Below are 24,565 nucleotides of genomic sequence, written 5' to 3' on the forward strand. Positions count from 1 at the left end.
ACAGATTTCCTCCCTGGGCACTTTATCTAAAGTTATCTAAAGTTCCTCCATTATTTTCTATCTCAGCTCTTAGTTTCCCTGAGAGCACCTACCACTGCTAATTTGTTACTTCTTTGTATCCCCTGTTCATATTAGAAATGTTAGGTCAAAGACGGCAAGAATTATGCCTTGTTCACTATTACTGTCTTTAGCACTCAGGTACCATGCCTACCACGTGGTAGACAATAAATATCCAGGTAATCTGTGTCTCCCAGGCACTTGAAACATAGTTCCTCATTTAAACTTCGCAGTAACTCCGTGAGGGAAAAAGCATGCTCCTCACTGGGCAAAGGAAACCGAGTCCAGTTTCTAACCTGCTCAAAATCACTGAGCTAGTAACTGAAGAAGTCGGGATTGGAACCCATGTCTGTAGGGGCCCAATCGCACTCGGTCTCAAACACCATACTGGAGTTTCTCAGTTTTGGGGAGGTCAGTCGCGCAGCAGGCTCTCAGTAAGACGCCCGGAACAGGCTACCTGCAGCCCGGCGTGCGGGCCAAGCTCCCGGGAGCCCCAGCGCGCAGGGGTGTGACCAGACGGATGGGCGGTCTTACGCGCCGGAAAACCGACCGTAGACTACATATCCCAAAAGGCTACGGAGGGCGCCGCGGACTGGCGGTAGCGAGGCCGGCGACAGCGTGATGACGTTCTCAGGGACGCTGGCGCGCGGGATTTAAACTGCGGCGGTTTGCGCGGCGTTAAGCTTTCGTAGGGTTAGCGGAGCTGTGGTTGTTTGTATTTCGCGTTTCTTTTCCCCGCGACTGCCCATGGACTCGTCGCTTCAGGCTCGCCTGTTTCCCGGTCTCACCATCAAGATCCAACGCAGTAATGGTGAGGGGCTGGGTCGCGAGGCCAAGGGGACCTGTGGGCTGTGAGATGGCTGAAATTACTGCCCCTCCCCAAACGGCAGGGCCGAGATGCTGTTAGGGATTCCCCCGCTTCCACCCGGTCTGGGTCTCTGCACTAGCGTTGCGTCTCTTCTACCCAGGTGCAGGGGCCTCTGCCCTGGCTGTGGGTCCCCTTCCCATCCTCGGCAGTGGGCGGGGCTCCTCCCTGTCAGAGGACCTCCCAGGAAAATTAGGGTTGCTAGATTCACTTCACTTCCAGACTTCGCTGAAATTGCTATGCCCTTGTAGGGACCTCGGCTTCCTGGACCCTTTACTCTCCTCTAAATATTCCGCGCTTGCAGTATGTCAGGCACTGGGATTCAGGGTTAATCAGTAGAAAAGATCCCTGCTTTTCAGGAGCTTGAAGTTCTGCCCTCTTTTTTTTGGTTAAGCAGCTACCAAATCTCTGGCAGGTGTAATACCCTGTCATTAGGAGAATGGTCAGACATAACCGTCTCGTAGGGCAACCCGAGGGCGCCAGAGCGTCAGTGGGAGTTGAGGAACAGTACCCAAGAACTAGAGTGACTCCCCTGCCCAGACATACCTTCATTCACTGTAGGCCCTCTTTTGAGTGGGAATGGATCCTTATTCCCTGCAGCTCAGTTTTAAGACCTGTTCCCTGCCTACCTCACCGTGGGATGTTCTAAAGGTGAGGAGTTGAATGTTAAAAGCCAGGGGTTGTATTTGTTTCCTAGTGTTAAAAAGAAAGAAAAAGGCAGCTGTTCCTTCCTTCAGGCCAACTCCACGTTGAGAATCTCTGTGGGATCCTAAAAGTGAAAAAGATGGGTAAATTCTGGACTTTTTATACTGTAGGCATAATTCACAGTGCTAATGTAAGGACTGTGAACTTGGAGAAATCCTGTGTTTCAGTGGAATGGACAGAAGGAGGTGCCACAAAGGGCAAAGAGGTAAGTTCTGTGAAAATGCCTCTGCCACATTTAACACCTTACTCCCTATAAGATCTGTGTGAAGGGGCATCTGGCTGGCTCAGTTGGTAGTGCATGCGACTCGGGGTCCTGATTTCGAGCTTCGCATTGGACAGAGAGATTACTTTAAAGACAAACAAAAAGCTTTCTGTGGAAATGGAACTTGTGAGAACCTTATTTCTGATCCTGCCTTGTCCTCCCTAATCTTGAACATGGTCCTCTTTGGACCTATTAGGATTTTATTTAGTTGGGCCTGATCTAAATTGAAGCAATCAACAGTTTCTGGTGTGTTTGAAGAAGACAAACTGCACAGAATCCTAAAACCTTGCTTACCTACGCTAGCTTCTGAGTGCAAACTACCTACAATATCGGTTTGGGGAGCAAAACTGATAACCCAGTTGAGACAAAAGTATGTTTCTGAAACCCCAAGTAACAGAAGGCAACTTGTGATAAATGGCACAGATGAATACTGCTTGAGCAGCTCAGAGGTAGTAACTCACTGAGGATGAGCTTGACTGGTGGGGGTGTGGTGGGAAGGTGTAGCAGAAACAATAGTGAGATAGATGGCCTTCATCGAGACTAGTGAAGAAGCTTGCTCCAGGCAGTGGGAAGGCTCAGGATGCTGGACAGTTGAAAGGGGGGACCAGAGGGTTATCATCTCTGGCACTAAGATGTTTAAGGTTTTATTCTGTATGGACTTGGGAGCCTTGGGAAGATTTTGAGAAGAGGAGAGATGTGACTAAGGCATTTATGTTTTAGAGGCATTGTGGTGTGGTAAAAATTTCACTGGGCTAGGAGTATGGAAACCTGGATTCTAGTCTGGCTCTGCCACTATTTTGTGTTCTCAGACATGCTTCCACCTCTCTTAGAAAATCAGTTTCCTTACCAAAAAAATGAGGATGATAATAATATCTACTTAATAAGGTTATTGTGAGGATTTGTTCAACAGATACTTTTGTACTGGTTCCAAAATGCCAGATGGAATACTGAAGTGAATAAGACAGACCTGGACCCTCTTCATGGAACTTAATGAGATAACACATGTAAAGGACTTGTCTAGCATAGTGCCTTATGGTAGGTAAGCAGATACTTAGTGGTATATTTTAGAAATAAAAGGATTGAATACTTTACAATATCTGCTCTTAAATCAAGAGGTTCCTAAAATTCTTTTCAACCAGCTATTAGAAGTTCCTTGTGATTTTTGTTTGCTTATTTTTGTTGTTTGTTTAGAAATATACCTCTTGTTGGGTCTCACAACAGCTCAGATACTGCCTTTGGAATAAGGTCTAAACTTCTTAGTGAGGCATTCAAAGCTTTTTCAGGATAAAAACTTTTTTCTTTGTACCACACACTCTTCCAAAGTATGCTGTGTCAGGGTCAAATGCATCAGGTCCCCACTTTGTGTCCATGCCTAGTGCCTTGCTGCCTTCACACAGTCACTCTTACTCCTTCCTCCTGGGATGCTCATCCTGAATCATCAGTGTGAGAGTTAATGTCAGAACTAGGGTTAAAACATTGATCTCCTATATTGTCTGTTTTCTATGGTTTAAGTGTTGGAAATGGGAGGAATGTGTAGTAAGGGTCTATAGCTGTCCAAGAATTGGGGACAAAAGTGTGGTTATTAAAGTACCCGTGAGCTTTTGCTTTTAAACAGTACTCTGTCCCTGTTTATCCTGTGCTGCTTTGGTTTCTTGCCTTCTGTGCATATGATTTTTCCATTAGAATATGAGCTAATTAGGGGCACCTGGGTGACTCAGTCGTTTAAGCATCCAACTTCAGCTCAGGTCATGATCTCACTGTTTATGAGTTCAACCCCCATGTCTGGCTCCGCACTGATGGTGCAGAGCCTGCTTGGGATTCTCTCTCTCTGCCCTTTATGTGAGCATGCTCTCTCTCTCTCTCTCTCTCTCTCTCTCTCTCTCTCTCTCTCTCTCTTAAATAAATAAACTTAAAAAAGAAAAAAGAATAGGAGCTAACTGAAGGTCAGGGCAATATATGTGTTAATTCATCTTTGAATATCTTCCCCCTATTGCCTTAATTGTGCCTAATAAATGTTTGAATAAGCTAATTAATAAATATAGGTTGCATTGTAGGAGTTAAAGCTTTCACCCTGGAGTACATGCTTCAGCTCTGAAACATTTCAAGATTGGTTGGTACTGGGGCACCTGGGTGGCTCAGCCGGTTAGCATCCAACTTCAGCTCAGGTCATGATCTCACAGTCTGTGAGTTCGAGCCCCGCGTTGGGCTCTGTGCTGACAGCTCAGAGCCTGGAGCCTGCTTCAGATTCTGTGTCTCCCTCTCTCTCTGCCCCTCCCCTGCTCATGCTCTGTCTCTCTCTGTCTCAAAAATAAATAAAAACATTAAAAAAAAAAAAACTTAAAAAAAAAAAAAAGATTGGTTGGTACTATTTTGGTGTGTTTGAACTGCTGTGAAGTATGCTGATGAAGTTTGAGTTGCTCCTGGAGGGTGGCAGGGCTCTGGTGATGTAAACCTAGAATTGTGACCTCAACTGCAGGCATGTGCAGGAAGTTGTTATTGGGGAAGAAGTTTCTGGGCCCAGTAGAAAATGTAGGTAGACTTAGGGTTAGGTAGCAGCTCTTGGGAATTTGTCCCCGCCCATAAGATCCTGAAGGGCCCTCCAGTTTGACTATTGCCGGGACAGTTAGAACTTGTTTCCTCCTCCGTGTCATCTAGCAAGAGGTGCTCAGGGGACTGTGCCCAGCAGGACCTCACTGCCCAGCAGAACAGTAGGGAAACCAAGTGGCCTACATCTACTGTGGACTACCTGACTGGTTACCTGTCTGTCTGCCCTCCTCTTTACCTCGTTCTCATCACCAACATCTACCATTGGCTTGGCAATCAGAAACCAGTATTCATCTAGATGGTAAACCGTGACTAAGGGCTATTTGTTTATAGTTGTTGGTACCTGGTGGAACTTAAAAGTTGATAATGTCTGAATCTAGGAGTACTAGCATTGGTTGTAGAGATGCAATTGGGTTGAAGAAGCTATGTTGTTCCACTGAAATTTTTTACTTGCTCTTTGCAGATTGATTTTGATGATGTGGCCGCAATAAACCCAGAGCTTTTACAACTTCTTCCCTTACACCCAAAAGACAATCTGCCCCTGCAGGAAAATGTAACAGTCCAGGTAGGTGCTTGTCATCTGGCTGAACCAGTGCCCCAGATGATTTGCTTGGCTTGCTGGCTTTTGCTGATTTTCTGGAACTGCCTAGGACTTCAGCATAACACATGGATCTAAGATAAGTCCTTGAAAATTGATAGGAACCACATATTGTGATGTTTTTGTTTTTATTTTACAGAAACAAAAACGCAGATCAGTCAACTCCAAAATTCCTGCTCCTAAGGAAGGTAAATAGATTTTTACTGGCTTATCGTCATGGGGTTTGAGCCCAGGATAATATTCCTGGGGCACAGGAAGCTGTGAAATAGACTCATTGCTCCACTTTAGCAGGTGGCTCTATGTGGGCTGAGTCCTACCCTGTCTTCTAAGCATCTTAGTGAAGAAGAATCGAACCTACAGGGAGGTTTTGGTCAAAAGGTACAAAGTTTCAGTTATGAGAAATAAGTCCTCGAGATCTAATGTACATTTGGCCTGTGATTAACAACACTGTATTATATACTTGAAATTTTACTATGAGGGTGGATCTTATAATAAATACCCTAACCACAAAACAAAAATAAACAAAATACAAAGCAAAGAGAGTGGGAGCAAACCTTAGGAAGAGATGGGTAAGTTTATAGCATTGATTATAATGATAGTTTCATGGGTGTTTATTTATCTCCAAAATATCGAGTTAAACACATTAGATATCTACAGTTTTTGGTATTTCAATCATACTTCAAGAAGTGCTTTTTTTTTTTTTTATTTTTAAGTGTATTTATTTTGAGAGAGAGTGTGAGCAGGGGAGGGGCAGAGAGAGGGAGGGAGGGGGGAGAGAGAAAGAAAGAAAGAAAGAGGAAGGAAGGAAGAAAGAAAGAAAATGAGCAAGAGAATGAGTGGGGGAGGGGCAGAGAGAGGAGGAGACAGAGGATCCGAAGCAGGTGCTGTGCTGACAGCAGAGTTCGATGTGGGGGGCTCAAACTCAAATTGTGAGATCATGACCTGAACTGAAGTCAGACACTTAACTGACTGAGCCACTCACGTGCCCCTATACCATGTGTTCTATTTCCAAATTTCTGACTGACTTTATAGGTGATGAATTGTTTCTCTCTTATGGAGGTAAACTATATAAATGGGTAGAAATTAATAAGAATTCAAATATAACTCAGTTGTTTCTCTCAGTTAAGCATTCTTATAAGATTCCAGAAAATCAGTGTAGCTGACCCATGGGTTTCTGATGATGTGCCCCAGGTCTGGCTCTGTAAAGCATCCTGAAGCAGTGGAAAAATCCAAAATCCAAATCCCAGACTTTGGAATCTAACAGTTTTGGGTTAACATCCTGGCTCCAACACTTACTACAGTGTGGAAGTTCCTTAATTTCTCTGAGCCTTATTGTCCCCTTCCATCAGATGGGAAGACTGATATTTACCTTACAATGTTGTTTTGAAGTATGGGAAGATTGTACAATGATAGGTGTTGCTGCTGTTAAGGTTAATAATGCTTTTTTCCAGGGATTAGGTCTGTCTCTTCAGAAAGGATTTCGGATTGGCTGTAGGTCCCTCCATTTACTCAGGACAGTTGCTCTTGTGGGAGATATCCTTGCCCTTGGGAGCTCTCAGATTGGCAGAATGTGAATAGATTAGTTTTGGGGTCACTAGTACTTGGCCTTTCTAATTTTTCCTTTCCTTGGGTGGAAGGAGTGGGAAGTTGGGCTCTTTTTCCTGGTGATCTGGACCCATCCCACCCTATACAGAATCTTGGAGGGTTGCCCCCTAGTGGCCCCCATCAGCCCTCCTGATCATGCCCCACTGATTGGCTGCTGCTGCCCTTGGTGTTTCAGGTCTCCGAGGCCGCTCCACCCGAATGTCCACTGTCTCGGAGGTTCGAATTACCACTCAGGAGAATGATATGGAGGTGGAGCTACCAGCGTCTACAAATTCCCGCAAGCAGTTTTCAGTTCCCAGTGAGTAATGAATTTGTTTTTCCTGTTTGAGGCTCTGCAGCAGCTGCTCATATATTGCCCTGTCCCTGTTCTGAAATACCCTGAGATTTCTACATTCCCCTGTCTTCAGTTCTATTCTGCTCCCTTATTTGGAAATCGTTTAATAATTTTACTCTTTAATTTTATTGAAACATCACACACACACACACACAAAGAAAAGCGACCATATCATTTAGTTCACAAACCGAACGTACTCACATAACTCAATCAAAGCATTATGAGCAACCCAAAAATCCCCCTCAAGTTCCCTTCCAGTTCATAAGCCCCTATATTAAGTACCTATAATCTTGCCTTCTGATACCATAAATTAGATTTTTCCCTTTTTGGACTTTATATAAATAGAATTTGAAAAATATTTTTAATTGTTAACTTTTATTAGATAAAGAAGGTACAGATTGTGTAAGATAGACAGTCATTACATCTTACATGTATCAAATTCAGCTCTAATAAAATGAATGTAAACAAGAGGGTCACAACCAGGTATGGGAAGTAGCAAGTTGTCATGGGCTTTCTGGGGTTGAATCAATATGTTGTTGCTCAGGTTTCTGTTACTCCTGGCTTTTCAGTCTTTGTCCCTCTTAACCCAGGTTCCAAGACTTGGAGAAGTCTGGCTTTTTCTTCCAAATACGCCCTGGCCTGAGAACCCAAGCTTGGATGAAGCCTAAAGTCTTTAGGCCTTTAGAGGCTTTCCCTTTGTGGTGAAGTCCATGCTGAGCTACTCACATACCTTCAAAGATATATATTCTTTTTTATTTAAAGATTTTATTTTTAAGTAATCTCTACACCAAACTTACAACCCTGAGATGAAGAGTTGCATGCTCTACCGACTGAGCCAGCCAGACACCCTACCCTCTAAGACTTTTGATCCCAGGAGTCAGCCCCTGTAGAGACTGGTTGGGTTCAGGGTTTGGGCTGAAGTGAGGGGAAAAGCCCAAGCTCTGCTCACACGGTGGGAGCCCAAGGTTTTGCTGAGCTGGCGGTCAGTTGCACTCCTCCTGACCCACGACCTGTTAGGGCTCAGAGGAGCACAGCTCTGGTATGCCTGCCTGCTTCTCCAATGACTCTTGTTCCCCCACAGCTGGACCCCCTAGGCCCTCCTGCCCTGCAGTGGCTGAAATACCATTGACGATGGTCAGTGAGGAGGCGGAAGAGCAAGTCCATTCCATCCGAGGCAGCTCTTCTGCAAACCCTGTGAACTCAGGTAGACACACTGAGCTGTCTGCTGCCCTGCTCCTAGTGCAGGACAGGTTGTTATATCCTCTCCCAAACCTGGCCTGCTTTGGCACCTGACTTCAAACCATGTTTATCATGTGGGGGCATATTTCCTGTGGCCATCGCATCAGTCTTTCACAAGAGGTGACCTTGTTCCCACCAGCTGTCAGGAGCCCTCTAATGTAGTTGAGGTGTTGCCATAGCTCAAGTCTTGGCCAACACCTGAAAAACAGCCCAGAATGCCCATCAAAATCAATCAGGGATGGTATCACCTCTTGTGGTTGTTGAGAAAATGCCACAGAGACACGGAGAGAGCTTGGGTTAGGCCTAGAGCGCTTGTGCAGGTCTTTACTTTGCAGGCTTAGCCTACAACGGGTAGAGTCATATCCGTTGCTTCCTCTCCTTGCATATAGTGGTTTAAGAGCAAGGGTCTAAGGAAGGCCTAGGCCTGGGAATGGCCCTTGACTCAATAGAACAGCTGGAAAAGAGTAGGCTGGCTGGCCTAGACAGGTAAAAGTGGGCTTCCTTCTTCCCCAGTTCGGAGGAAATCATGTATTGTGAAGGAAATGGAAAAAATGAAGAACAAGCGAGAAGAGAAGAGGGCCCAGAACTCTGAAACAAGAATAAAGCGAGCTCAGGTACCTTTCTTAGGTCAAGGGTTTTTGGACAGGCATTCTTAATTGCAACCTCACCAGCAGCAGAGATACAGCTGGGCCCCAGCGTTTCTGAGGCTCCAGTTCTGTTTTTTTTTTTTTTTTTTTTTTTAAATTTTTTTTAGCGTTTATTTATTTATTTTTGAGACAGAGAGAGACACAGCATGAATGGGGGAGGGGCAGAGAGAGAGAGGGAAACACAGAACCGGAAGCAGGCTCCAGGCTCTGAGCCATCAGCCCAGAGCCCGACGCGGGGCTCGAACTCACGGACCGCGAGATCGTGACCTGAGCCGAAGTCGGACGCTTAACCGACTGAGCCACCCAGGCGCCCCTCCAGTTCTGATATCCAGGAAATTTAACTGGTTTTTCATCTGGATTCAGAGAAAAAATAAATCAGATATTTTTCTGAAGCCCTTTGGGTGGGGAATATTTCATGCTGATCATCCAGTAGGCACACCCATCACAGTGCAGTGGCCAACAGAGCTGCTGGGCAGAGTTGCCTGTTTTCCCCCCGACCCCCACCTCCACCTCCTAATTGTGTATATGGGGCAGGGGTTTGGGGTTGCAATAAAGTCCCAGTTTGGAGCACTTCCCCTCAGTTGGATTAATTGCTCCAGGGAATCTCAACCTGCTGGTCTCCTAAGAAGGGGACAGTGGCCCTCGCCCTAGTTCCTAGAGTGGTTGAATGCATGCCTAAAACCTACCATCCCCCACCACCAATCTCTGTTCCCAGGGCCTTTGCTTCTGAGTTCTCAGCCTAGAGCCAGGGTGGGAGGAAGGTAAGATGTGGGAGGGCTTTGTCAACTGAAGGGCTGTGTGTATATAAAGAGCTGTTGCTGATGCTTCAGCACTAAGCTCTGAGAGCATTTACATGTCAGCAGTCAGTCCTTTTTTTGCCCTTGTCCCAAACAGGAGTATGACAGCAGCTTTCCAAACTGGGAATTTGCCCGGATGATTAAAGAATTTCGGGCTACTTTGGAATGTCATCCACTTACTATGACAGATCCTGTAAGTAAACCTAAAAGGCTTCTATCTCTCCTTCCTGAGTGTGTGTACAATTGAGAGACAAATCTCCTCTTTAAGGATGTGAGAGCTTGCAAGAATCTCCACTTACCCTTGAGGATATTTTTAATAACTTTAATGGGCTGGAGCTAGCAAGGCTGGATGGGAGAGTCAGCTGCATAAAGTGTCACCCTCTTCACTTCCATAGTTTGGCTAGATCCTTACTAATAATCGTGTAAGTAGCACTGAAACCTGTAGGCAGCAGGGTGAGAAAACTGGGAAGGAAATTCAAAGCTGCCTGACTGTTTTTGAGAGTAACTAATGGTGGAGCTGGGGTCCCAGTATTAGGTCTTGGCCCTTGAATGAGCCAGAGATGGGATTGGAAGAGGAGGAGTTCTTTCAGTATTGCTCTGACCTTTTGGTGGTTGGTTGTCTTCTTTCATCCTTTTGAAGATCGAAGAGCACAGGATATGTGTCTGTGTGAGGAAACGCCCGCTAAATAAACAAGGTAAGCCCTGATCAGTCAGAAGGAGGCTTTTGACTGACTGACCTTCTCCATGTCCAGGAATCATCCCCTGAAATACTCTTCTTCTGCAGAATTGGCCAAGAAAGAAGTTGATGTGATTTCTGTTCCCAGCAAAGGCCTCCTCTTGGTCCATGAGCCCAAGTTAAAAGTGGACTTAACAAAGTATCTGGAGAACCAAGCCTTCTGCTTTGACTTTGCATTTGATGAAACAGCTTCAAATGAAGTTGTCTACAGGTTAGTTTCTTGGCCTCTTTTATTTCCCTTTCCCAGCCTTCCTCTTGTCAATGTGGGATATTGTACTATTCACCGCCACACTGATCTCTGAGGCCTTTCTTGGCCTCCTCATATTTTCTTTGGATCAGCCATTACAGAGCTGGTTCTGGCTCTGTCTCCTGGCACCAGGAAGGCCCAGTTTGGGCTTGTCACATCCCATTTTGCATCTTTAGCAGTGCATCCTCAAATGGATTACAAGTGAGGTATTACCCATTGTACTCTCTGAGGCTGGGTTGGGCAGGTCGATTCTTCCAGTGTCTTATACAGCCACTCCATTACCCACTGAGCTTAGCAGACTCAGCAAAGACTAGGACTGCTCTATCTAATACAGCACCACCAGCCTCATGTGGCTATTCAAATGAAAGTTAAATAAAATTAAGAAGTCAATTCTTTTTTTTTTTTTTTTTTTTCCTTTTTTTTTGGCTTGAACTCACAACTCTGAGATCAAGAATTGCTTTCTCTACCAACTGAGCCAGCCAGGTGTCTCAGAATTCATTTAAAAAAATTTTTTTTTAATGTTTATTTATTTTTGAGAGAGAGAGCATGTGCACAAGCAGGAGAGGGGCAGAGACAGAGGAAAACACAGAATCTGAAGCAGGCTCCAGGCTCTGAGCTGTCAGCACAGAGCCCGACGCAGGGCTTGAACTCACAGTGAGATCATGACCTGAGCTGAAATCAGATGCTTAGCTGGCTGAGCTGCCCAGGTGTCCCAGAATTCAATTCATTAGTCACACTAGCCACATTTTAAGAGCTTGACAGCCACCTGTGGTAGTGGCTGCTATTAGCACAGTAAAGAACATGTCCACCACCACAGAAAGTTCTATAAACAACACTGCTCTAGACCAGAGGTTGACAAACTATAGCCCATGGGCCAAATTTGGTTTGCAATTCCTTTATTTATTTATCTATCTATCTATTTATTTATTTATTTTTGAGAGACAGCATGAGACAGAGCACAAGTTGGGGAGGGGCAGAGAGATAAGGAGACACAAAATCTGAAGCAGGCTCCAGGCTCCAAGCAAGTGTTCAGCACAGAGCCTGATGTTGGGCTCGAACCCACGAACCATGAGATCATGACTTGAGCCAAAGTCAGTGACTTAACTGACTGACTGAGCCACCCAGGCGCCCCTGCAATTCCTTTTTATATGGTTCTCAAAATAAGAATGAATGGTTTCTGTGTTTTTAAAGGATCGTTTTTAAAAACATGTGACAGTAAGGGGCACCTGGATACCTCAGTCAGTTAAGCATCTGAGCTCAGCTCAGGTCACGATCTCACAGTTTCTGGGTTCAAGCCCCATGTTGGGCTCTCTGCTGTCAGCGTGGAGCCTGCTTTGGATCCTTTGTCCCCGCTCTTTCTCTGCCCCTCCCTGACGTGGGTGCATGCTTGCTGTCTTTCTCTCTCAAAAATTTTTTTTAAATTTATTTTTTAAATTTACATCCAATTTAGTTAGCATATAAATAAACATTTTTTTTTTTTTTTTAATGTGGTAGTGGGGTGCCTGACTGGCTCAGTCAGTGGAAGGTGCAACTCTTGATCTCAGTGTTGTGAGTTCTAGCCCCATTTGGGTGCAGAGATTACTTAAAAATAAAATCTTTAAAAAAAAAAAGGTGACAGAGACCTATGTGGCCTAAAATGTTTTAGACTCCTACTTTAGAGGGTTTCCTCTGGGGCGCCTGGGTGGCGCAGTCGGTTAAGCGTCCGACTTCAGCCAGGTCACGATCTCGCGGTCCGTGAGTTCAAGCCCCGCGTCGGGCTCTGGGCTGATGGCTCGGAGCCTGGAGCCTGTTTCCGATTCTGTGTCTCCCTCTCTCTCTGCCCCTCGCCCGTTCATGCTCTGTCTCTCTCTGTCCCAAAAATAAATAAACATTGAAAAAAAAAATTAAAAAATAAATAAATAAATAAATAAATAAATAGAGGGTTTCCTCTGATCTTTGTAGTGTTTCTTATGCTGGCAGTCAGCTACTAAGCTCAGGGTTTCATCTTGGGTCTCCAGAGTCAGACAAAGGGCTGATGGCTCAGTTAGAGTGTAGGCCACCAGCTTACTCTTGGCAGGTCAGTCCAGCCCTCCCCAGTTGGCTGGGAGAATTTCAGATTTGTAAGTGGGGCTGGGGTCCAGTGGGACCACTTTGCAGAAGAGGAGTGCTATTGTTTGGAAGGAGGAATTGAAGACTGCAGTAGTTCTGCAGTGGAAGGGCAGTAGGACCACATTCTAGGGAGCACATTTTGGGGAGAGATGTATACTTTTTCCTGTCCTTTCTCCCAGGTTCACAGCAAGGCCACTGGTCCAGACAATCTTTGAAGGGGGAAAGGCAACCTGTTTTGCATATGGCCAGACAGGAAGTGGCAAGACACATGTGAGTATTCAGCCCGGGCAGGGAGCAAACCAGCCCATGGTGTCACACTGGGTCCCTGTAAAGGAAGCAGGTAAGTTGCTTGCAGAAAGTCCCCTTGGTACAGATGCCCTATCACCAGACACTCTTGTTGTGCCAGATGCCTTAGCAGGTACAGCTTCTCAGCTTTGATGTGGTGGCCCACTGTGGTAATGGAGCCACTAGTGCTCTGGCCTAGGCCCAGGGTCCTTTACCACAGTCTTCTGCCCCTTCCGTTTGCAGACTATGGGCGGAGACCTCTCTGGGAAAGCCCAGAATGCATCCAAAGGGATCTATGCCATGGCCTGTAAGTAGTGTGTTCTGCCCCACTTGGGTTGGGCACAGAAAGGCAGGTTGCTTACTTAATCCAGGCTCTCTCTCATAGCCCGAGATGTCTTCCTCCTGAAGAATCAGCCTCGCTACCGGAACCTGGGCCTGGAAGTCTATGTGACCTTCTTTGAGATCTATAATGGGAAGGTAGCTAGCTGGCAGGGAGCCCGTCTCTACTGTTGGGGCCACTGAACTTTCTAAAACCTTGAGGTTGGCCAGAAATTGTAGAAACCAAGCAGCCTGTGGGCTGTCAAGCCTTTAATGGGCTGCTCTGTCCTATCATTGTGGGAGGTTTCATCTGATGGTGGGATGGTGCCCAAGCTCGGCAAGTATGGCAGGAACACTCCTCGGGGCTCCTTCTCACATGTCTCACATGGGAGGTTTGCCTTGTGTGTGCCCTGTCCTCCCTCGACCCACCTCCTTATAACCTTTCTACTCTTCCCCTGATTGTGTACATTCATTTTCATGTTCATACTCTCTTTCTCTCACTCTCTCCCCTACCCCTTATACTCCATACCTTCTACCTCTACCTCTGTACTCTGCTTTTGCAGAGTTGCCTTCCTCAGAGCAGGATCTTGATAATAATAATGGCTAATGTTGATTATTGGTGTAGTATCATGTGCTAAGCACTTGTCTCAACTCATTCAATCGTTATAACCTATGAGGAGGTATTCCCATCATTATTCTGCAGATGAGGAATAAGCCTGGAGTAGTTAAGTACTGGTCGAGGCTCCCATAGCTGGCAAAGTAGCAGGGTCATATCAAACTGAGGCAGCCTGATTCAGCTTTCAAGTGTACTGCCCGCCACCCAGCTTAGCTTCTCTCTGCCTTCTCTGCTGCCAGCTCTTATCTAAGCTGGGACAGGCCCTGAAGGAGGGGGTGTAGGTAGGGTGTCCAGGACCTAATGGCCTTATCCTTGTTCCCCTGCTTGGCACAGCTGTTTGATCTGCTCAACAAGAAAGCTAAGCTGCGCGTGCTGGAGGACGGCAAGCAGCAGGTGCAGGTGGTGGGGCTACAGGAGCATCTGGTTAGCTGTGCTGACGATGTCATCAAGATGATCGACATAGGCAGTGCCTGCAGGTCAGAGTTCTGGTGAGGGGAAGGGGCCACCTAATGCCCGGTTCAGGTGATAGACCCCCGCTCTGAGCCCATTGCTGTTTCCACAGAGCGCCACTCTCTGCAGCTTGGTGAGGGCTGTGAGGGCCTCTGCCGTAAGGACTCTCAATAGGGCAGATGACCCAGGGCAAGAGGCTCATCAGGAGCAAGTGTCTTAAATCTAACCAAGGTAGACTTTATTTCCAGGTCCTTACCCCAAATCATCCTTCCTGACTTCTCTAGGTTTCTTCTTGCTGTCCCCTCCCTCTGTGGTAGGAGACAAGCTCTGGATCTAGTCTGGGCTGGAAGGGATGGGGTCATAGCTTCTATACAGAGGTAGGGAAGTGCTCTTCCACCAGGCATGGTGCAGTGGAATGCTGGGTGGCTTATGGAGGCCCAGGGAGGGGGTTGCCCTCTCCAAGCCTCTCAAGCTTTCACAAGTGGTTCATGACAACCCCTCCTCCTCATGTGCCCTGCAACACAGGCAACTCCCCTTCCCCATGTGCTTTTGGGCCCTCTGGGCTGGCTAAGGCCTAGCACAGAATCTAGTACTTTCACTGCAGGAAAACTTGCCAGATCTGGAGGTAGAGGGAAAGCTGCTGCCCAGGAAGGGCAAAACAGAAATCTGGGATAAGAAAACACAGGACTGCTTAGAGTCTTGACCTGTGTCCTTTGTACAGAGAACTCAGTGCTGTGGAGTGGGGTGGCTTGAACTCTGGGGAGCCACAGTGGCTCATAACCTTTCTTTGCCCTCCTTTGCCACAGGACTTCTGGGCAGACATTTGCCAACTCCAACTCTTCCCGCTCCCATGCCTGCTTCCAGATTCTTCTTCGGGCCAAAGGGAGAGTGCATGGCAAGTTCTCTTTGGTGGATCTGGCAGGGAATGAGAGAGGTGCGGACACTTCCAGTGCTGACCGGCAGACTCGCATGGAGGGTGCAGAAATCAACAAGAGTCTCCTGGCTCTGAAGGTAGCAGGGCCTAAACAGGTGGTTGGCCTGGAGGACTGCTGGTGGAGGGAGGGAGAGAGGGAGGGAATGGGCAACTCAAGAGGAAGAAAGGGACCTCAGTGGCTCCTGCTGCCCCACAGGAGTGCATCAGGGCCCTGGGACAGAACAAGGCTCACACCCCATTTCGAGAGAGCAAGCTGACACAGGTGCTGAGGGACTCCTTTATCGGGGAGAACTCAAGGACCTGCATGGTGAGTAGGGTCACTTTGGAGGTGGTATAGGAAGACGTTGAGTCCTGTCTCTGGGCAGAAGGCTTGGTGCCCTTGGCTACCTGGGTTTCCAGGCTCAAACTTTACTGGGCACCCCCCACTGCTTTTTAGTACCAGGTTCCTCTTTGCCTATTCAAGAGGGAAGGAGAGGATCTGCTCCCTTTACTATATGTCTGTGCAGCTCTTGGTTTGGGGTCCAAAAGGGCCTTACCTGATGAAAAGGGGCCCCAGAATTCAGAAGGATGGCCTGTGGGAAAGCAGGAAAGCAAAATTCTCCCCTTCTATGGTTTCCCTCAGGTTCACTGGCTCCTAATTAAGTACACAGGAAAGGGGTATGGCCTCAAATGACTTTTTGTTCCTTTCCTTATTTTATCTACAAGCCTGCTAGCTAGGATCTGCCTTCTTCCCCTCTAAGGAATCTCCTCTTCCTACTGGAGATTCCTTCCTCCTTCCTTCCTCTTCCCTGTCTACTAGGGAAGGTAGGAATTTCTGACTAAGCCACAGAGCCTTGAGATGTGACCTTGGTGAAAGAGTCCATAAAGAGATAAAACAACAGGGGTATCCAGATGCACCTTTAAAGGCAGGGAACCAATTTTTAAGGTGCCTTAGTTTTCAGTGCCTGGGGCAAATTGCCTGGCACAGACTAGGCGCTTAGTTAGCTCTCCGCCCCAATACTGTGTGGGTGTCAGCAGCTCAAAGAGACGACTCCTGGCAGTATCCAGTACTAGGCAGTCCAGCGCCTTTACCCTACCCTGTGATCCTCAACCCTTAACTGCCTATTTCCCCGTTTTGCAGATTGCCATGATCTCACCAGGCATAAGCTCCTGCGAATATACTTTAAACACACTGAGATATGCAGACAGGTACTAGTACCCATGACCAGTGGGATGGGGAGATGGGTGCAGGAGGGGGGAAAGGAAGAGGGAGGAAGTCTGGAGCCTCAGTGCCTCCTGTATATTCTTCTGTGACTCAGTGAATCTGAGTTCAGACATGTCCCAGTCCCCTTCAAGCCTTAATGTGAAGCCAGCATGGCAGCTTGGCCAATGTAAAAGCTGCCGAGCCTCATGGTCTGAGTGATGCTGCAGTCCTGTGAGTGCCAAAGAGGTTCCTGTGGGATCTGAGACCTTCTTGTTCCTCAGGGTCAAGGAGCTGAGCCCCCACAGTGGATCCAGTGGTGAGCAACCAACTCAAATGGAAACAGAAGAGATGGAAGCCAGCTCCCATGGGTCCCTGATCACAAGCAATGTAAGGTGTAGGGTGGGGCCAGGCAGGATGGAAACGTGGCCTATCGAGGGAAACTAGGCCATACTGTTGTACCTCTCCTTTTGGCCCCTCAGTTCTCCAAAGAAGAGGAGGAACTGTCTTCGCAGATGTCCAGCTTTAATGAAGCCATGTCTCAGATCAGGGAGTTGGAGGAGAGGGCCATGGAAGAGCTCAAGGAGATAATACAGGTGATGAGCTGGTCCTGGTTAGGGATGGACTGGATATCCACCCCAGCACAGGCCCTCAGCAGTGCTCAGAACCATTCCTTGAGCATGACCTGGGCTTTGCTCCCACAGGTCTTCAGGTAGGGATGGCAAGAGGCAGACCTTTACCTAGTATTCCTCAATTGTCCACCTATTCATCTAGCTGTTCTAGAACAATGAATTACCATACCCTTTTCTCCAGCCTGGCCTACACAGGCTTTCCTCCATCCTCCTAGCCAGAGCTAGTCTCTCCCCTCTGTGTTCCTGATCGAGGTTTTGGAGAGTGACTTCTTTGCAGAGATCTTGGCTTGTTTACTCAGTGAATGTTTGGTGAGTACTTTCTATATGCCAACTCCTGTGCTAAAACCAAGGACCAAAAACATCAAGTATGGATAGCATGCCCTAAAGTAAGACTTGCTCAATCCTGACTCTTCTGAGTTGTTTTTTTCTCCCCTGACTCTTCTATTTATAAGCTGATTTCTTTAGGAAAGTCATTTAGCATCACTGGGCCTCAGTTTCTTCATCTCTGAAGTGGGCAAGATAGGATGATTGCATCTGAAGATTAAGAGATATGCTTTTAAAACAGTGCCCAGCACATGGTTAGTGTATAGTAAGTGGTAGATGCTGGTGCTGCTGTGACTCCCGCTGTGGGAGAACAGGGAGAGGGGAGGGGAGGCCCAAGAGTGCACTCTGCCAGTGGGGTATTCAGGGCATGGTGCAGTGCAGAAAGAAGGACCTTGGGCCACTCAGAAATGAGAAGGGAACATGAAGAGTAAGCGCTTAGGCATGTCCTCCCTCCCTGGAGTGCTCAGGGTACAAATGTGTGAAAGGACATGGTATTTTCAGAAAGAATGAGAGGTTCACTCTACTCAAAGCAAAAGATGTAAGCAAGGGACATTGATTAAATATGTGTCTAGGTCAACAGGTAACCTGATGCTAAAAGACCTATGGCTCACTCCAAAGGCCTGGACTTGGTTATGAGGGCAGTGGATACCTTTGAAGGGAGTAGAGTATGGTCAGATCAGATGACGTGGTCTTATCACAGCTTTAGGTACATCACTGTGGCTGCAATGTGGAGTCTGGTTTGGGAATGAGGGAGAGCATGAGTAGAGGCACTTAGGAGTTACGAGAAATTAGGAGATTGTAATAAAGAGTTCAAGAGGGGTACCTGGATGGTTCAGTCAGTTAAGTGTCTGACTTGGGCTCAGGTCGTGATCTCATGATTCGTGAGTTTGAGCCCTGCGTCAGGTTTGCTGCTGTCAGCACAGAGCCCACTTCATATCCTGTGTCTCCCTCTCTTTGCCCCTCCCCCATGTTTTCTCTGTCACTCTTCTCTCTCTCTCTCTCTCTCTCTCTCTCTCTCTCTCTCTCTCTCAAAAATAAACATTAAAAAAAGAAAAAAAGTTCTGGACACCTGGGTGGCTCAGTCGGTTAAGTGCCTGACTTTGGCTCAGGTTATGATCTCACACTTTGTGGCTTTGAGCCCCACATTGCACTCTGTGCTGACAGCTCAGAGCCTGGAACTTGCCTCAGATTCTGTGTCCACCTCTCTCTCTGCTCCTCCCCCACTCATGTTCTGTCTCTCTCTGTCTCAAAAATAAACATTAAAAAAAAAAAAGTTCAAGAGAGATGTTGGAGCCTAGACAGAGTGTGGTCATGGTCACCATGAGACTGGAGTGAGGACATGAGACTCAGGTGCCATTTAAGAAGCAGAATTGGTAGGATTTAGGGACCAGCAGGGTGAAAGAAAAAGTTATTATTCCCATTTCCTGCTTGGCATCAAGACAGATTGTGACATTCATCTGACCTGGGGAGAGGGACAAGTTTGGGGTAGGGAAGAGGATGAATTCAAGATGAAGATTTCTACAGGAGCAGGTCAAGAAGCAGAGCACAAGCTATGGCTTAAGGAGTGGGCATCTTGCCTAGGTTGTCTGCATTGCAGATGGTAGGGGCCCAGGAATAATTTGCTAAGTTTATTTGGTCATTTTTGAACTGACAAGGTCCCCCCCCCCCCCATGTCATTGCAGCAAGGGCCAGGCTGGCTTGAGCTCTCCGAGATGACCGAGCAGCCAGACTATGACCTGGAGACCTTTGTGAACAAGACAGAGTCTGCCCTGGTCCAGCAAGCCAAGCACTTCTCAGCCCTGCGAGGTGGGTGTGGCTGGAGGATGGGGCCTCTGCCCTGAGGGAACGGGGCTTCTGAGACACCCACTAACCCCCAGTGCACCACCACTCCTTCCCTCCAGATGTCATCAAGGCCTTGCGCCTGGCCATGCAGCTGGAAGAGCAGGCCAGCAAACAAATAAGCAACAAGAAACGGCCCCACTGACGACTGCGAATAAAAGATCTGTTTGGTGTCACACCCAGCCTCTTCCCCTCCCCAACCTCCCCAGCAAACTTTGGGCATCTGGTGGGTCTAGTCAGGGTCTGAGCTGGAAAAGGCTTTGGTAAACGCCAAGTATGGAGGCAGCTGGGGAGAGGGTCAGAGTGACGAGGGACACTTCTCTCCTTTTCTTCGGTTACAGCTCTCCAGGGAGCAAGGGTGGGAAGATAGAGCTTTTAGTTACTCTGGGTGTTGCCTTTCTCTCCAGGAGGGGAAGACTCTCTGGTAAAGAGTTTCCTTGGGTGTCCTTCTGCCTCTGAGGACTGGCTGCTGGTAAAGGGCTCCCTGGGGTTATCCTGGTGCTGGGGAGAGGAAAGGAGCCTTTAGTCCAGCTCTCTGCTGGCTCTGGCCTGCCTTCCATGCCCTTGGTTCAGGCACCATGTCTTGTACTCTAAAAAAGTTTCTGGGATCTCTTCCTTGCTGTTTTTTGAGGCCCAAGAGGATCCCTGCTGTTTCCTGTTTTACGTGTTTATACATTGTGTCTAACAATAAAGAAAGAGGAAAAAGTCAACCTGTTGACTGGTGTGTGGGAAGGGCTGAGACCTGTATGAACCTTCTCGGACTAAGGACAGATATTACTGCACCTTTCCATAGTGCTGATTCTGTACTCTACCTAGGAGGCCAAATCCATACCAGCAGTTTCAATGATGTGGTAAAGCTTCCAATCTCTGCCTTGTTCTGTGCTTACTAGGTCCCAGGTCTTCTGGGAACAGGAGCCATAAGCAGAAAGATGGTGCTTTGTCAGTTACAGTCTTTGCTCAAGACACATTACAGGATTCTGTGGCAACACTGACAAGAAAGCACTTGGCTTGCTAGGTGGGAAAGGATCTAATGAGCAATACCAGTTTGGTCTTGAAAAATTAGAAGTTTGCCAGGTGAACTGAGGAACCAGTCATAGAGCATGGACAGTTGGGAACTGGAAGATTCCAGATTCCTTGCCCTGGAATATGAATTATCAGGGGCGCCTGGGTGGCTCAGTCGATTGAGCGTCTGACTTCAGCTCAGGTCATGATCTCATGGGTTCAAGCCCCGCCTCGGGTTCTGTGCTGACAGCTCAGAGCCTGGAGCCTGATTCGGATTCTGTGTCTCCCTCTCTCTCTGCCCCTAACCCACTCGCATTCTGTCTCTGTCTCTCTAAAAAATAAATAAACATTAAAAAAATAAAAAATAACATTAATTATCTAAATAGTAATAAGGTATTAAAAGATTTTTAGCCTAAGTGCCACACAACCGAATGCACATTTTAGAAAGACCTCAGGAAGAAGGGGCACCTAGGTGGCTCAGTCGGTTAAATGAAGACCTGACCAGACCTGACCCATCTTCTCACTTGGAATGGCATATGAGTCCCTCATGGGACCAGCCAGGGGAATCCTTATAAGTCATCACCTGCTTCAAACTCTTTTCTTTTTAAAATTTTTAAAATATTTATTTACTTTGAGAGGTACAGAGAGAGGGACAAAGAATCCCAAGCAAGCTCCACACTGGCAGCACAGAGCCCGATATGGGGCCTGATCTCACAAACCATGAGATCATGATCTGAGCCAAAACCACGAATCAGATGCTTAACAGACTGAGCCATCCACGTGCCCTCAAACCCTTTAATAATGTCCCTTCGCACAAAAGATAAATTCTGAATGTCCTGCTGTGGCCTGGTCAGCTCCTTCCTCTATTGGTCCAGTTGGAATGCAGTTTGGGCAGAACACTTAGGAGGTTAAAAGCCTGGCTCCTGAGGCCACCTTAAGTGGGTTGTTTAACCTCTTTGTGCTATTTGTGAAATGAGGATAATACTGGTATAGAGGTGTTAATATACACACGGTAGTAAGGACAATGTCTAACATTTAATAAGTGCTATATAAGTTGTAGCTAGCTTATCGACCATAGCCAAAGTATGGAAAGAGCCCAAATGCCCACTGACGGATGAATGGATAAAGAAGACGTGGTATATATATACGCAATGGAGTATTACTCGGCAATCAAAAAGAATGAAATCTTGCCATTTGCAACTATGTGGAAGGAACTAGAGGGTATTATGCTAAGCGAAATTAGAGAAAGACAAATATCATATCACTTCACTCATATGAGGACTTTAAGACACGGAACAGATGAACATAAGGGAAGGGAGGCAAAAATAATATAAAAACAGGGAGGGGTCAAAACATAAGAGACTCTTAAATATAGAGAACAAACATAGGGTTGCTGGAGGGGCTGTGGGAGGGGGGATGGGCTAAAAGGGTAAGAGGCATTAAGGAAGACACCTGCTGGGCTGAGCACTGGGTGTTAAATGTAGGGGATGAATCACTGGAATCTACTCCTGAAATCATTTTTGTACTATATGCTAACTTGGATGTAAATTAAAAAATAAAAAAATAAGTGCTAGCTAGCTAAGCGCATAAGGACAAAGATTTTTGTTTTATTTAATACTGTATCCATAACGTCTGGAACATATGGTAAGCACACAATTCATATTTTTAAATGAATGAATACACTGCATCTCCTACCGCTCCAACTACACTGACCTTTATTTCTTGAATATACCAGGGCTTTTTTTTTTTAAATAACAGCTTTATTGAGATACAATCCACATACTATAAAAGTCACCCTTTTAAAATTCACATACTATGAATTCAGTGGTTTTGGTATATTGATTTAATCAGGCAACCATCACCACTGATTCCAGAACATTATTTCTTTTTTTTTTTTTTTAATGTTTCTTTTTGAGAGAGCACGCAGCATGTGCACAAGTGGGGGAGGGACAGACAGCGAGGGAGACAGGATCTGAAGCAGGCTCCACGCTGACAGCAAAGAGCCCGATGCAGGGCTCAAACTCAGAAACGTGAGATCATGACCTGAGCCAAAGTTGGACGCTTAACCAACTGAACCACCCAGGTGCCCCAATTCAAGAACATTTTCACCCAAAAAGAAACCCAATACGCATTAGCAGTCATCCCCCAATCTCCTCTTCCCCCAGCCCCTGGCAACCACTAATCTACTTTCTCTATGGACTTGCTATTCTGGACATTTCATATAAATGGAATCATACAATATGAGGTCTTAGCATTTAAGATCCATGTTGGGGTGCCTGACTGGCTCAGTTGGTAGAGTATGTGACTCTTGATCGCAGGGTCCTGAGTTCAAGTCCCATGTATGGTGTACAGATTACTTGGAAAAATTAAATCATGAAATAAGATTCATCAAGTCCTCTATAACTTTCTCTCTTCATTTTTGCACTGTCACTTTTAACACATTAAAAAAAAATTTTTTTACATTTATTTATTTTTGAGAGACAGTGTGAACAGGGGAGGGGCAGAGAGAGAGGGAGACACAGAATCTGAAGCAGGCTCCAGGCTCTGAGCTGTCAGCAGAGAGCCCATGCGGGGCTCGAACCCATGAACCATGAGATCATGACCTGAGCTGAAGTCGGATGCTTAACCAACTGAGCCACCCAAGTGCCGCCTTTTTTTATTTTTTATTTTAATTTAAATCTAAGTTAGGTAACATATAGTGTAATAATAATTTCTCTCCCTGCCCCTCCTGGAATTCTCCCTCCCTCTCTCTCTGCTCCTCGCTCACTTGCGCCCTCCTCCCAGAAATTAAAAAAAAAAAAAAAAAAAAAAAGGTGGTGAGAGTTAATGTCCTTGTCTTGTTCCTGATCATTAAGTTTGATTCTACCTATGGGTTTTTATAGATAGTCTTTCTCACGTGGAAGTTCAATTCTGTTTCTAGTTTAAGTATTTTTATCATGAAAGGCATTAGATTTTGTCAAATGCTTTTTTTGTGTGTTTTGAAGTGACCATGTTTTTTTCCCATTTATTTTATTTACTTTTTAAGTTTATTTATTTATTTTGAGAGAGAGAGAGCACGCACAAGCAGGGGAGGGGCAGAGAGAACGAGAGACAGAATCCCAAGCAGGCCCAGTGCCATCAGCACATAGCCCAATATGGGGCAACTTCACAAATTGTGAGATCACGACCTGAGCAGAAATCAAAAGTAGGGTGCTTGGGGCACATGGGTGGCTCAGCCAGTTAAGCATCAGACTCTTGGTTTTGGCTCCAGTCATGATCTCAGGGTTCATGACCTGAGAGGCCCCAAGTTGGGCCCTGTGCTGGCAGTGCAGAGCCTGCTTGGGATTCTTTCTCTCTCTCTCTCTGCCCCTCCCACATTCAGCCTTGCTCTCTCTCAAAATAAATAAATAAATATTTAAAAAAAAAAAAAAGTAGGACCTTTACCTGACTGAGCCACCGAGGCACCCCTTGATTGTTGTTTTTTTTAAAGTAAGCTCTACCCCCAACATGGGGCTTGAACTCATAACCCAGAGATCAAGAGTCACATGCTCTACTGACTGAACCAGCCAGGCACCCCAAGCATTGTTACTTTAGAAAGCAGCAGGCTCAGAAAAGTCCTCCCACGTGTGTTTGTACATGGAGGTGAGATTTTGAGCAGAGACAATGAGAGAATCCCTTCAAAGGGCTGTGATAGGATTGGGAGCAGAGTGTAAAGGACTCCTTTAGGCAATTTACTCCTTTAAATACTGTCCTTTGATCCGTTTCCCCTCCAGCCACCAGCCAGTCTCCTCTCTTATTATTTTTTAAAAATTTCATTGCTGTGGGGAGGGATGCCTGGGTGGCTCAGTCAGTTAAGTGTCCAACTTCGGCTCAGGTCATGATCTCAAGGTTTGTGAGTTCAAGCCCCACATCGGGCTCTGTATTGACAGCTCAGAGCCTGGAACCTGCTTTGCATTCTGTTTCTCCCTTTCTCTCTGCCCTTCACCTGCTTGCTCGCTTGCTCTTTCTCTCTCTCAAAAATAAAACATTAAAAATTTAAAAAAAAAAGGTTTTCAAGTTACTAAATCCAAGAATCCCTTTTTAGACCTTCACTACCCTTTACAGTAGCATTAGACCATGATATACTATGCTAGCTTTCTTCCTGTCAGTCTAACTGCTCCTTGTCTCCTCTGCCAGTTTTTCTTTACCTGGCCTTAAATGTTCATATTCCTCAAGCCTTGGACCTAGAACATTTTCCTGTATTTCTTTATGCTAAGGGTTGGCACATCACAGTATGCTGATT

General features: G+C 46.3%; 1 protein-coding gene across 1 annotated transcript; it reads left to right on the forward strand.

Annotated features, from left to right (window-relative positions):
• Positions 1-689: 689 nt before the first annotated feature.
• KIF2C (kinesin family member 2C) lies at positions 690-20,012 on the forward strand. Its single transcript, XM_030326160.2, has 21 exons — positions 690-868; positions 1,738-1,832; positions 4,897-4,998; positions 5,171-5,219; positions 6,812-6,934; positions 8,052-8,174; positions 8,723-8,823; positions 9,751-9,846; positions 10,294-10,348; positions 10,438-10,600; positions 12,904-12,994; positions 13,253-13,316; positions 13,395-13,486; positions 14,277-14,419; positions 15,200-15,404; positions 15,524-15,634; positions 16,448-16,515; positions 16,792-16,897; positions 16,990-17,103; positions 19,146-19,269; positions 19,365-20,012. The coding sequence occupies exons 1-21, from the start codon at positions 805-807 to the stop codon at positions 19,445-19,447; spliced, it is 2,172 nt and encodes a 723-aa protein (XP_030182020.1). The 5' UTR covers positions 690-804; the 3' UTR covers positions 19,448-20,012.
• The last annotated feature ends 4,553 nt before the right edge of the window (positions 20,013-24,565 follow it).

Source organism: Lynx canadensis, chromosome C1 (genome assembly GCF_007474595.2).
Source record: "Lynx canadensis isolate LIC74 chromosome C1, mLynCan4.pri.v2, whole genome shotgun sequence".
Lineage (NCBI taxonomy): Eukaryota > Metazoa > Chordata > Mammalia > Carnivora > Felidae > Lynx > Lynx canadensis.

Coding starts and splice junctions, on each gene's coding strand:
- KIF2C (XM_030326160.2), top strand. CDS start 805: ATGGACTCGTCGCTTCAGGCTCGCCTGTTTCCCGGTCTCACCATCAAG. Junction 5,220..6,811: donor AATTCCTGCTCCTAAGGAAG/GTAAATAGATTT, acceptor TTGGTGTTTCAG/GTCTCCGAGGCCGCTCCACC. Junction 10,349..10,437: donor ACGCCCGCTAAATAAACAAG/GTAAGCCCTGAT, acceptor CTTCTTCTGCAG/AATTGGCCAAGAAAGAAGTT.